This window comes from Podarcis bocagei, assembly GCF_964188305.1.
Source record: "Podarcis bocagei genome assembly, chromosome: Z".
In the NCBI taxonomy this organism is placed as follows: domain Eukaryota; kingdom Metazoa; phylum Chordata; class Lepidosauria; order Squamata; family Lacertidae; genus Podarcis; species Podarcis bocagei.
In genome coordinates this window covers 16,040,887-16,054,313 of record NC_138140.1, presented here as the reverse complement: position 1 = coordinate 16,054,313, position 13,427 = coordinate 16,040,887, and the positions used below count along the sequence as shown (strand labels likewise).

Sequence of the window (13,427 nt, the reverse complement as noted above, 5' to 3'; positions counted from 1 at the left end):
CCAGGCAGGCATTTTGCTCCCAAGAAACAAACCAGATCATACAAATTCAAAGAAAAAACTGTCTCTGAGAAATCTCAAACAAGAGTATAATGTGGGAATTACAACTGGAATGATTTGGAGATTATTTGGCAGACTCAGGAGCCAGAGAGTATCTACTGCTGAAAGGCTCACAGATGCTCACATAAACCTAACCTTTTCAGACCTTATTGTATCAAAACAACAATAGGACTGCTATCTGGTGCTTTCTAATCAGCATGATCTGGCCAGAGTAAAAGAGTTTCCACTTTCTCCCACCACTGCCTCTACAGCAGAGTTTCATGGCTGGATGTGATTCACTGTGTTAGTCTGTATTAGAGGCATTCCACCAGGCCGGCTGCTCATACTAAGCCTGACGGTTGCCTTTTTCATCTATTGCCTTGGAAGCATTTCTCCACATCCACCTCCCTGCCAATTTCTACAAGGGCCACCCTGATAACTCGTAGACATCCAGTGAGGTTGGACAGATAAAAGGAAGTACTGCTTCACGCAGCACATTTTTAAACTATGGAACTCACTCCCACAAGAGGCAGTGATGGCTACCAACCTACACGACTTTAAAAGAGGATTAGACAAGTTCATGGAGGAGAAGGTTTTTGATGGACACTAGCCATGATTGCTATGGTCAGGGGCAGTAATGCTTCTGAGTACTGTTTGCTGGAAATCACAGGAGGGGAGAGTGCTCTCTGCTTGGGTTCTGGTTGAGGGTTTCGAACTGAGTCATCTCGTTGGCCACTGTGAGAACAGGATGCTGGACTATATGGGCCATTGGACTGATCCAGCAGAGCTCTCTTGATGTTCTCATGAGACAAAGGGGGAGGAAGCTGACAGACAAGGGCCACTCCTGGACTAGATGTAAGAAGGCAGGTAGATGAGGACCAGCTGGAGGAGGACGGAGGGGGGGGGGAAATGGCTGCACCTGTCATTGGCTCTGACTCCACCTACAGTTGGCCTCCCTACCTTCTTCCCCATGACTCCCAATTACCCACAACTACTACCTGACTCCTCATATCTTAGCATGCACTGGGTGTGATTCCTGGCAAAAAGGAGCCCAAACCAGGTCAGGGACTCATACAGAGATGCAACAGAGACTTCCCCCTGTGAATGGCGCCTTGGGCTTACATTATTCTAATTATTAAGGCTCTGACATGCCTCTTTTTTAGCATACACAGCAGACAGTTTGGGAATTCATATTCTGAAAATGACATTGATGCAGAACCTAACAGTGTCTATCTGCTTAGTTCGAAGGGAGCCAAGGGAGATCCACCACCCTCACCCTCAAAAAAAAAGAAAGAAAGAAGGAAAGCCTGATTATACAGGAGTCTAATTATGGATTTAGATATCTAACTTGGAAAATGCCAAGTGATCTGCTCTAATGAGATTTGAGGACTTAATACCTGAATGTCCACAATTATGTTTGTAGCTGGAGGTTCGTCTGCCAATCAGAAAATTAGCCTTTGTATCGGAGTAGTTCATTAAGCCTTGTTGATGATGGTAGGATAAGGTTCCCAAAATGGACCCGAGACAAAGGACTTAATCAACCATTCCCAGAGGGTGGGAAGCCTCATGGGCAGATTGGATAGTTAGAGGCAAGGAAACACCATTGAAAACAGGCAAGAACAAGTCGGCCTCTTAATTCTCTTGGACCTCTCCTTGGGAACTGCCTCAGATCAGGTTGAAAGACCAGTGTTGTCTACTCTGTCTACCAGCCACCCTCAAGGGACACTGGCAAAAACTATTCTGTTCCATTACCTGCTCCCCATTCTGCCTGACTTAGGAGAGGGGAACATTTTTCAGCCAGAGGGCCATAATCTCCTCTGGGTAAGCTTGCAGGGACCATGTGCAGGTGGTGGGTGGGACAGAGGCAAAAGTGGGTGGAGCAACAAATGTAAATGTTACCTGGCAGCAGTATTATTATTATTATTATTATTATTATTATTATTATTATTATTATTATTATCACGTTCCCCATACAATTAACTCAAAGCAGCTTTCAGTAAGCTCCCACTCACACCCCATCCATTGCTCCACCCACTATTCTTCTGGCCCCACCCACCACTGTGATGTGGCCCCTGAAAGCACACTCGAAAGGGAATGTGGCCCTCAGACTGGAAAAGGTTCGCCACTTTGTGCTGTAACAAAGACTTTAGTAGGAACACATCGAAAACCCACCTGAAAAGTTACACAAATATCCTCTTGTCTTCCATGGCTCATTTATGGCCTCTGTCTCCAAGTAGAATGTCTTAGTCCTGCCTTTTTTGTGAATATGGAGGTGCTTTAGTTTTTAGCTTTAACTCTGTTTTATGTTGGTTTTAATGAATGTTTGTAAGTTGCTTTGAGTTCTTTTGTGTAAGAAAAGAGACTAATAAGTAATAATAATAATAATAAGCATAATAATATCATGGCAGCTCGAATAGTAATTGCAACTCAGTGGCAAACAGCCCCAAATCTTACATGGGGCACTTGGTACCATTCATATTGGAATACAACTTATAATGGAAAAAACATATGCATAATCTGATATTTTGACAGGGACTAGAACCTTTCTATATGATTTGACATTCCTTTATTGCATATACAGTGGAAACATCATTTCAAGACAACCTTCAGTAGCAGCCTGGCAAATCTGCAAAATAATAATAATAATAATAATAATAATAATAATAATAATAATAATAATAATAATTCTTTATGTGAAGGCAACTTTTACTCTTGCTTTCTTCATTGATGGCTTGGACTTTGTCATTCAACCCATATGCAAGTGTACCTTTTTCTCAGGACCGGTCCACCCATCAGGTGGGGTAAGGAAACCACCTAAGGTGGCAAAAGGCCAAGAGGCAGCAGCCCCATGGGGACCCTGCCCACCCCACCACTGGTAGCAGCAGTAGCACTGGCTTCTGGTGAAATCTTGCAAGCTCTCAGTGGAAGCTACTGCTGCCACTTCGCAGGCAAGCGGCACACAACCCAGTTAAGCGAGGCAACAGCAGCGCAGCTACATTACCGTTTCACCTCTGGCGATGAAACAGAACACGCGTCCTTTACTTATTCCATGTGCTTAGTTTATAGTTTTGTTTTCATCTTTTAATGTCCATCATTATAATTGTTTTCTCTGTTTCATGCACATTATAAAATTAAATTTAAAAAATCATTGCAGCAACAACGATAATATGACCAATGTCCATCTCATTTCCCTCCAGATATGTCCACACCTCTCCACCTTCCAAGACAAGGAATCGTACCAGAGGGCTCTGAAGGCCTTCCAGTCAGAAATCCCTGTGAGGCTTGGGCCCCTGGCGCAGGGCCTTTACACCACCACTGCCTGCTAAGGATCATCCAGAGGAAAAAACAGAGAATCAAAGCTCCAGCTTCTGCACAGCCTGGGCATCCTACTATAATCTTCCATTGCATGTTTCAGATTTCAGGTCTATGTTTGTATTTGTGAAGTTGATTACGCTCATAATTGACCAAGTACCTTCTGTCTCTACATTAAACACTTATTCAGTTAATTCATTTGTCAGTTAATTCACTGGAAGCATTTTTTATTTTTAAAAAACTCTGCTGTTGACCCAAAAAATGGTACTGTAGTAGCTTGCATAAGGTCAGGACTGACCAAGGCAGTCTCTGCCCCAAGCACCTTACAAATCTAATAGTCCAGAGTTCATACTGCAAATACATTCTGACACTTTGAATGTTTCGGTTTCTTGTTTTTTTCTGTAAGCTGCTTAGAGGTTCTGTTTGCAATCAAGCAGTGTATAATTTTTGTGAAATAAAAGAAGCAGATAATGAAACAACACTATGTCATTCGCAGCTTTTAAAGAAGTGTGCTTAACATGACCATCCCCCCCAAAAAAAATGTTTATTGGTTTTTCAAAAAGGCAGCATGTGAGTAAAATAAACAATACATGAAACAAAAAAGCACGTATAGTGGAGCACTTATGCCAGTTGTAGAAATAAAGGTGTAATTCAGTTATGTTTATTACAATAAAGAAGGTTCTGTGGAGGAAGCTGCCTTCAGAGTGCCTCATACCATAAGAGATGGGGTAAAGTCACATGGAGACCAAGTATCCTCTCCATCACAAAGACAATGATCTGCTTACAGAATTCGCTCCCACCAGAGGCAGTGATGGCCACCAACCTCAACAGCTTTAAAATAGGATTAGACAAATTCATGGAGGAGAAGGCTTTCAATGGCTGCTAGCCACGATGGTAACTCACTATGCTCTTCTTCCACAGCTGGAAACCACAGAGTGGGAGAGGGCTATTGCTTGCAGGTTTCTGCTTAGCCACTGTGAGAACAGGATGCTGCACTACATGGCCTGATCCAGCAGGCTCTTACAGCTGTATCAATCAAACATGGGAGATAATGTGAGGATAAGACTGATAAAATGATCGGGCTGTAACACAGTTGATAATGTGTTCTGCCAGGGGGCTATATAATTCACTGTTTTTATTAATAAAACTCGCAAGGGGGAATCATGCAAACATCAAAATGGTGAAATCTCTTGTGTCCCCTAAGCACCCTGCAATGTGTTCAGCTACTGCAGCACCCCACACTCTTCCAAGCCATCTATCATGAGAGGGGCTGGATGGAGACTGTGACTGCTTTATTTTTGAAGCAGCACCATCAGCAACGAGATCTTTATCTAAAATGGGGTCAGGAACCCCAGACCTGGGGGCCAGAGGCAGCCCCCCTTCTCTCTGGCCCTCAGAACTCTCCCTAGGTCATGCCCTAATAGTGTTTGGAGTTTATATGTATTAGCGGACACTTTGCTTAGCAATAGATCCACCTGGAGCATACCTTACCCTGACTGCCATCACACTGAGTCACACCTTAGTATGAAAGTAAGAAATTTAAGTTTATTGTAGGAAACACACACTTGATAGAAAAAGATGCCCGGTTCTTGCTCTTTCATGTCTGCAGGGGAGAGAGGCCTAAGAATGGGGTCTCCTCTCCCAAGGTGGAGAGAGCCAGAGGAGGGCAGGTGTGGGGTGAGGAGGAAGAGAAAGTCAAAAGAAATGGGGTGATGGAAGGTGGAGAGGGGTAAGTCCTCTATAGTTTGGAAGGCATTTGACAATAGTGTTCTGTTCCTTCTCTGACAGTTCTCTAGATAGGGTGGTAGAGGGATAGAGAAGAGAGAAAGGGCTGACAGAAAGAGAAAGAGGTAGCAGTGAGAGAGAAAATGAAGAGGAGGCAGAGAGAGAGAGAAAACGGGGGGCAGCAAGAAAGGGAGGGAAATGAGAGGGGAGGATGGCCCCTGTCAGATTACCACCCTGAGAATGTGACGCCCAGACAGAAGAGAGACTCCTCAACCCTGCCCAGAACCAAGATAATGCTTTGATCCCCTCAAAAGGGAGACTTGTGTGTAGCTTCTAAGAAATGGAATGTTTTCTTAGACATTCAACAGCAGAGCATCGTCAAAGGCATTCTGGTAAAAGGCAACTAGTAAAAGTATAGGCCCAAAACCTAAGTTTGTTAGTCTTTGAGTATTACTAGAGTAGTTGCAATTTATTTAAAAAATAAAGTAAATAACCGCAACAGGTGATCTCAAAATAAGAACCTAAGAAGAGCCTTCTGGATCAGGCCAATGGCCCATCTAGTCCAGCATCTTGTTCTCACAGGGCCCAAGCAGATGCCCACAATAAGAACCCAAGAACAAGAGTACTGTACTCTGTGCACCTGTGATTCCCAGCAGCTGTTATTTAGAGGATTTGTCCACACTTCTGCATGTCCCATGCCTAGAAAAGCATGAGACCAATGGGTTTGCTGCCCCCTCCTATGCTTTCTAGGCATGAGTATGAACAGGTTTTTTAAAAAATTGTCCTGCTGCTATCCCCAGGAAAACCCACTGCTTACTGCTGAATTGGAACAAACGTCAATCTACAGGAAAGAAACAATTGATGTTCGTTCCGATTCAGAGGGAAACAGCAGGTTTTTCTGGGGGAAAGCAGCAAGGAATGCTGGAGTGTGGTCTAGCCCAGAGGCAGACAGCCTCCAGAAGTGGATGTAGAACACTAGAAGAGCCTGTAACCCATAGAGTCCAGCCCACAAACAGGACCTAAGTGCAACAAGCAAGCTCCCCACCTGCAACTAGTATTCAGAGGCATTCTGCCTCTGACCATGGAAGTACTAAGTGGCCATCGCAGCGAACAGTATCCTCCATGAATTTGCCTAATCCTCTTTTTAAAGGACATCCAAATCGGTGGCAGTCACTCCCTCTTGTGGCAACAAAATTCAATAGCTTAGTAATTCTGGCATGTGACTCGCACGTACAATTTTTGAAATGCAGTCTTGATTACCTGTAAGAGGCAAGTTTGCTGGGAACCCCTCTCCAAACTAAAACTCTTCCCACTACTGCATTTGCTAACAGCTGCCATGGAGGGATTCCCTTCCTGGGCATTTTGTAACGGAGGTTCTATGTCAAATGGGCTTCCCTTGAACCATCCCACTTCACAGATCGGATAGTCACTGTTCTTGCTTGCCTCCTATCTTTCAAATCTCTCTCTCTCTCTCTCTCTCTCTCTCTCTCTCACACACACACACACACACACACACACACACAGACACACACACAGACACACAAACGAATGCCTCCTTGTCCTGTAGTGACACCCACTGGTAACTCCAATGTCATTTCAAACTCCCATCAACCAAGTTTTTTTTCTTCCCTTCCTTACATTCTCATCTCTCTTTTTTGGAGGTGAATGACTTATATGGAAAAGCTGGCTCTCCTTTCCTTTTAAAAATTATATTTCTGACACCCTTTCACCCCTTTTATTGCCATGAAACCTTGACCACATTCACACCATAGATTTAATGCACTGTGATACCATTTTCAACAGTTATGGCTTCCCCTAAATAATTCTGGGAACTATGGTTTGTCAAGGGTGCTGAGAGTTGTTAGGAGAACCCCCCCCCATTCCCCTCCCTGAGCTACAAATCCTGGAATGGTTTAACAATCAATCCCTTTTCACAGGAAACTCTGGGAATTAATGGTGGCTCTGTGTATCATTGCAGGTACTAGAACAGGCCAGTGGCGGAGCTTCATGCTCCAGCACTGAGGGGCGGAGAGCAGGCAGGGGCGGGGCGTGCCACCTGCGGGGGTGGGGCATCCAGCGCAGGGGGGGGACGACACCTGCCATGGCACCCTGCCGGGATGGTGCTGCCGGGGGCGGTGCGCTCCCCCCGCACTCCTCTTCCACCAGTGGATCAGGCCTAGGCAAACTCGGCCCTCCAGATGTTTTGGGACTACAACTCCCATCATCCCTAGCTAACAGGACCAGTGGTCAGGGATGATGGGAATTGTAGTCTCAAAACATCTGGAGGGTCTAGTTTGCCTATGCCTGTACTAGAACATAAGAACCTGAGAAGAGGCTGCTGGGTCAGGCCAGTAATGCATCTGGTCCAGCAGCCTATTATCACAGTGGTTACACACCTGGAGATGCCAGGGGATTGAACCTGGGACCTTTTGAATGCAAATCAGATACTTTACCACTGAGCTACAGCCTCACAGCCCATCTATCTGGATGGGGAGGTGTGTCAAAATTCCTGGGTTTTGTGTGGCTGGAAAATACTCTACTATGAGAGTCACATCCAGTGCCCTACCCACTCTTGCCTCTGGCCCCACCCACCAGTGACCAACAGACGCTGGAAGGCAATCCTGGTCATTTCAAGACTGATGACATCATATTCTGGATGGCTATTTGACTATCCTCCAGATGCCAAATAAATAAGCTTTTTTCAGGGGGGAAACCCTCAAGAGGACTCTGAGTAGAGCATGAAGTTCATTAGCATGCAAATATCAACAGAAGTATAGTGTCCAGATCAAGGGAAGTAATAGTACTGCTCTTTTCTGCCTTGGTCAGACCCCACCTGGAGTCCTGTGTCCAATTCTGGGCACCTCAATTTAAGGATATTGACAAGCAGGAATGTTTGCAGAGGAGGGTGACCAAGATGATCAAGGGTCTGCAAAGCAAGCCTTATGGGCAACAGTTGAAGGAGCGGGGTCTGTTTTGCCTGGAAAAGAAGAGACTGAGAGGCGATATGATAGCCATCTTCAAATGTCTAAAGGAAGATGGAGCAATCTTCTTTTCTCCTGCTCTGGAGGGTAGGACTCGAACCAGTGACTTCACTCTGCAAGAAGGGAGATTCTGACTAAACATTAGGAAGAACTTTCTGACAGTAAGAGCTGTTTGACAGTGGAATGGTCTCTGGAGGTGGTGGACTCTCCTTTCTGGAGGTTTTTAAGCAGAGGTTGGATGGCCAACTGTTATGGATGTTTTAGCTCAGTTTCCTGCAGTGTGTGTGTGTGTGTGTGTGTGTGTGTGTGTGTGTGTGTGTACTAGATGACCCTTCCAACTCTACATTTCTATGATTCTATACCTGGCTAAGGGTTCAAATGGCTTTTTAATGTCTAAATAAATAAATAAATATTCCAGCCAACCAAAAAAGGCCTGAGACTTCTTGGTTAGTGACCCAGCTGCTGGTAAAGAAACAGTATCAGTAATTAACTATCCTGTAAGGTGGGGTGCTGCTGTGACGACCATACTGCAGGTAAGAAAGGTAAGGCAAGTGCAGAGATGGAGCAAACAGCAATTTCAGAGCTCATTGCTCTGTCCCTTGGTCACTGTGCTACACAAGCTTCTTTAACCAAGATGATGAAAAGGATTGAAGTCACTCCCATATCAGGAAAAGTTAAATCCACCCCACTTGACCAGAATCTGCTTCTCAGAGGTACCTTGCCACTGAATATGGAAGTCTCAGTCAATGATCCCAGGCTAATAGAAATATATAAATCAATCCTCCATTAATATATGTGATTTTTTTTAAAAAAAGCTATCAGCTAGTTGCTGTCTTGTGGGAATGAATTCCATAAGCTGATTATGAATTTGTCTGTTCTGAACCTATTGAAACACAACGTAACATAGTCTACATTTGTAGTCCCTGAAAGCTTACATGCCTTAATAAATGTGTTAATCTTTCAGGAGTCACAAGACATACTGTACAACCCCACCCACACACACACTTTTTTTTTTTTTTGCAACCCCTCTGGAAATAACACAATCTGATAATGCTACATTATAATAAAAACATATTCTTTAGCTTTGAAAAACAACACTTCCGCCCTCACTCTCTCACACGCAGAAATTGTGAGAGGGAGGTTATATATATATATATATATATATATATATATATATATATATATATATAACATCAAGCAGCACTTCAGATGTGGTGGCACTTTGGCTAATATGCCCTTTGGTTCACATCACAGCAGCTGAAGGTGGAAACCAAAAATGTTTTGTTTTTAGGATATTGTGCTGGTCTGTTATAACAGTCATTGCAATGTTAGTCCCTGTTAGGTTAGTCACTATAATAAATATATGTTTTATGGTCATTAATTGCTTCCTTCCAAGATCTAGAACAAACTTGTCAGAAGTGCTGTTTAATGCTTCAGAAATCAGATAGAGAGACAAATAGAGAGGAGAGATTTAAATCAGGGTTTTTGATGGTGGATAATATAAAGGTAAAGGTAAAGGGACCCCTGACCATTAGGTCCAGTCGTGGCCGACTCTGGGGTTGTGGCGCTCATCTTGCTTTATTGGCCGAGGGAACAGGTGTACAGCTTCCAGGTCATGTGGCCAGCATGACAAAGTCGCTTCTGGCGAACCAGAGCAGCGCACGGAAACGCTTTGATGTGCTTTCGAACTGCTAGGTTGGCAGGAGCAGGGACTGAGCAACAGGAGTTCATCCCGTCACGGGGATTCAAACCGCCGACTTTCTGATCAGCAAGTCCTAGGCTCTATGGTTTAACCCACAGCGTCACCCGTGTCCCATGGCCCTTTTAGTTATTATTATAATATCTTTATTTATTTATACCCTGCCTTTTCCTGTTATGATACTCAGTGCTGCCTATAGATGCAAGAACTGCCGAAAACAAAGAATTTTTTTTTAAAAAAAACAACAACAACTCATTCCCACAAGAGGCAGTGATGGCCACCAACTTAGATGGCTTTAAAAAATAGGATTGGACAAATTCATGGAAGGTAAGGCTTTCAGTGGCTGCTAGCTACCCTGATGGCTATGCTCTGCCTTTATTTACTGCTGGAGGCAGTAAATGCTTCAGTGTTCTTGTGCTCAGATCCTGCTTACCAAGCTTTACATTAGGGCAGTGATGGCCAAACTTGACCCTCCAGCTGTTTTGGGACTACAGTTCCTATCATCCCTGACCACTGGTCCTGTTAGCTAGGGATGATGGGAGTTGTAGTCCCAAAACAGCTGGAGGGCCAAGTTTGGCCATCACTGCGTTAGGGCATCTGCTTGACCACTGTGAAAACATCCAGCAGGGCATTTCTTTTGTTCTTAGATAACAGTGAACTAGATGCACCAGTGGTCTGACTTGTAATAAGGCGCCTTCCTAATTTGCTATGGATGGTGCCTTGTGTGCATTTGTGAATACAGTCCAATCCCTCCCAAAACCCAGGGGTCTTCAAAACTCTCTCCTTGCAGGGAAAGTGACTGTGTAAAGTTGTCCCTGAACTTTCCCACCTCTGGGAGAACTGGAGGCTACAAAAACAATGACTTGAGTTATGATGAGCATTCTTAGATCAGATCTTTAACAGTGATTTAAAATCTGACCATGCCATTCTATACAGAAGTCAGTCCCAATAAGTGTCAGGGAAGTGGCTCTCGGGTTGCAGCCTAAAAGTTTTTAAGACCCAGAGAGACACTGGAGTGGGACACTGAGAACTAGCGCCATGAGTAGTTTGCTCAGTCCCAAGCAGCTTTCCTTCCCTGCTTCCTTCCTTTTTCTTTCTTCCCTCACTTCTTTACTCTTCCTCCTCCCGCCTTCTCCCTCCCTTCTGTTTCCCCGTTTTCTTTCTTCTCCTCTCCCCTACTTTTCAACTTCTGCTTCTTTTGTTGTTTCTCCTCTTCATACAAGAAGGTAAGGAAGTTGCCTTCTGTCGTGTCAGACCATTCCTCTATCTAACTCGGTACTGTCTACACTGACTGGCAACGGTCAGACCAGGGGACAAGCTGGGACCTTCTGCATAGAAAGCAGGTGCTCTACTACTGAGCTATGGCCCTCTCCACTTTAAGAAGCAAGCATCTTCCTTTGGAATAACAACACCCGAAGCAGCTCTCGGTCTGTTGGGATCCTGACGCTGTCCACCCCAGGCAAGTAGAACTTCTTTTCGAGAAGTCCTTGACTTGGTCGTTCCCAGTTAAAAAGAAAAATATTTCCACCAGGAGTGCAGAGCTTTAGCCTAGCTGGCCTCCTGTCTAGCCTAGAAAAAGGAGGGGGCGCCTTCTCATTCATGCCCGGACTGGAACAAATCTATAATCACTAGCATGACTCCTCCACTCATCGGAGAAGTCTTGGCACTGGACCAAATGTCGTGATATATTTTCATTTACTATACATTTGAGATTTGTGTTTGCAGGGCTCACACCCTATACCTGTGATTGTAATCTGTTTTAATTGTTTTTAATTTTTCGATTTTAAATTGTTGTAACCACTCTTGGAACCTGCTAAAGGGCAAGTAATAAACGTAATAATGATGAAAATATTGATAATGATAAACTTGTAATATACACCTATTTAATAGCCAGTCTATAAGGCTTCACAAAAAGATAACTCTCTACCCTCCCCCCACAATAGAATCCCATTCTGCTAATAACCCAGTCTATATATTAGTACTATAATACCATATATACCGGATGCTTATTACTCAGAAGTAAGACCCACTAAGAGGAATATTATGTGCAGTAAGTAAAAAGAGGTAGTTTATGAAACGCTAACAACTTATTACCCTGTTTAAAGCCATTTAGAGACTTGTTTAAGTACTAAGCGGTATATAAGATTAGGCAGGGGGGAAGCGTGAGGTGCAGGAACGGTCACTAACCGGAAGAGTTTTGCAGTTCAGTTAGACTCTGAGGTTGCAGTCCTAAATATACCCACGTACTCTGGAAGTAAGCCCCATTGAATACAATGGGACTTACTTCTAATTAGAAGCTCCTAGAATTGCAAACTCCTGCAGTCGGAAAAGTTCCTTAACCTGAACTGCCACTTGGGGAGACCGCGTTGTGCTGCCTAATGACATTTGGGGTGGAAGAGGATTTCCAAAAAATCAAAAATTATTTACTTTATAAAAAAACAAAACACTTCACGTATAAGTCCAAAGGACTGAAATATGCTAAATCAACGGAAAATATTTGCTTTTATTTGGTGCGTATAAGGGAATTGAAGGGAATTTTGGCACACGCACCCTCTTTATAAAAGCAAATCTATTATTATTATTACTATTATTATTATTAGCGCAAGTGCCTTGAAGACGGTTGCGTCCCGAGCTGGCTGGGAAACCTCTTGTTCACGTTCCCTTTTTTCTTTGGGGAGAACAAAAATTGAAATGGATTACCGTACACTTTTATTTCCTCACGAAACTGACAGTCCAGGCCACAACTTAACTTGCTTTCCTTGAGGAGGAAAGTCCCTAAGAAGCGGGTCTCATTTATGGGACAACAGCGGAGCCAAGCATCAGAAGTGCAGGATTATTAATAGGAACACAGGAAGAAGCTGTCCGAGTGCCACAATTGGTCCATCTAGCTCAGTATTCCGAGCAGGATCCCTCCCAGCCCTACCTAGAGACGGCTCTAAGGATTAGAACCTGGGACCTTCCGTCTCCAAGGCAGGTGCTCTGCCCCTGAGCTACGGTGGTTTCTGCTCAGATCCTGTTCCTCGGGCTGAGTCTCATAGTCTCATCCTGCCCTCCCAAGCGACTCATGTGATCCACTTTCAACCAGCAAGGATACAGGTGTGTGTGTGTGTGTGTGTGTGTGTGTGTGTGTGTGTGTGTGTGTGTGTGTGTGTGTAAGAGCGGGGTGGGGTGGGGACGACGACGATTAAATGCAGCCATCAAGAAAAGCTTAGGTTACAGCTTTGAAATTTATTAAAACCTTGTCAGTTTCAAAGGCGTGGCTTTGTGGATTTTACTGCGTTGTGGATCAAGGGGGAGCTGAAAAGCGGAGGTCGTGATTCAGCTGGGAGGGCAGATCCAGAATGTAGGAACACACACACAAACACACACACACACACACCCCTCCACAAGACAAGGAAGGATCAACACACACCCGCGCGCTTTTTCCTATTGTGTTAAGGGGTTATGGATGGAGGGGCTGTCTGCAGGAACAAAAAAGTCTGAGCAGAAACTTCCAACAGCCCGTCAGTTGGTGCCGGGCTCCCCCCCTCCTCCCCTCCTCCTCCTCCCCGCGCCCTCCGACAGCTTGCAACCGTCCTAGGCCCCCCCCCCTCTAGGGAAAGAGTTCAACTCCCGCCGAGAGAGCGCCTCCCCGGCCGCTCCAGCGGCCGCTCGCAAGCTGCTGAGTCGAAAGG

The 13,427-nt window shown here is 44.6% G+C and overlaps 1 protein-coding gene across 1 annotated transcript in view; it reads left to right on the top strand.

Annotated features, from left to right (window-relative positions):
* The window catches only part of CFAP77 (cilia and flagella associated protein 77), a 101,921-nt gene extending 98,379 nt beyond the window's left edge, over window positions 1–3,542 (top strand). The window contains exon 6 of the mRNA XM_081179266.1: window positions 3,234–3,542. Coding sequence (XP_081035392.1) covers window positions 3,234–3,362 — 129 coding nt within the window. The 3' untranslated portion in view covers window positions 3,363–3,542. The remainder of the gene's footprint in view (window positions 1–3,233) is intronic.
* Window positions 3,543–13,427: the final 9,885 nt, after the last annotated feature.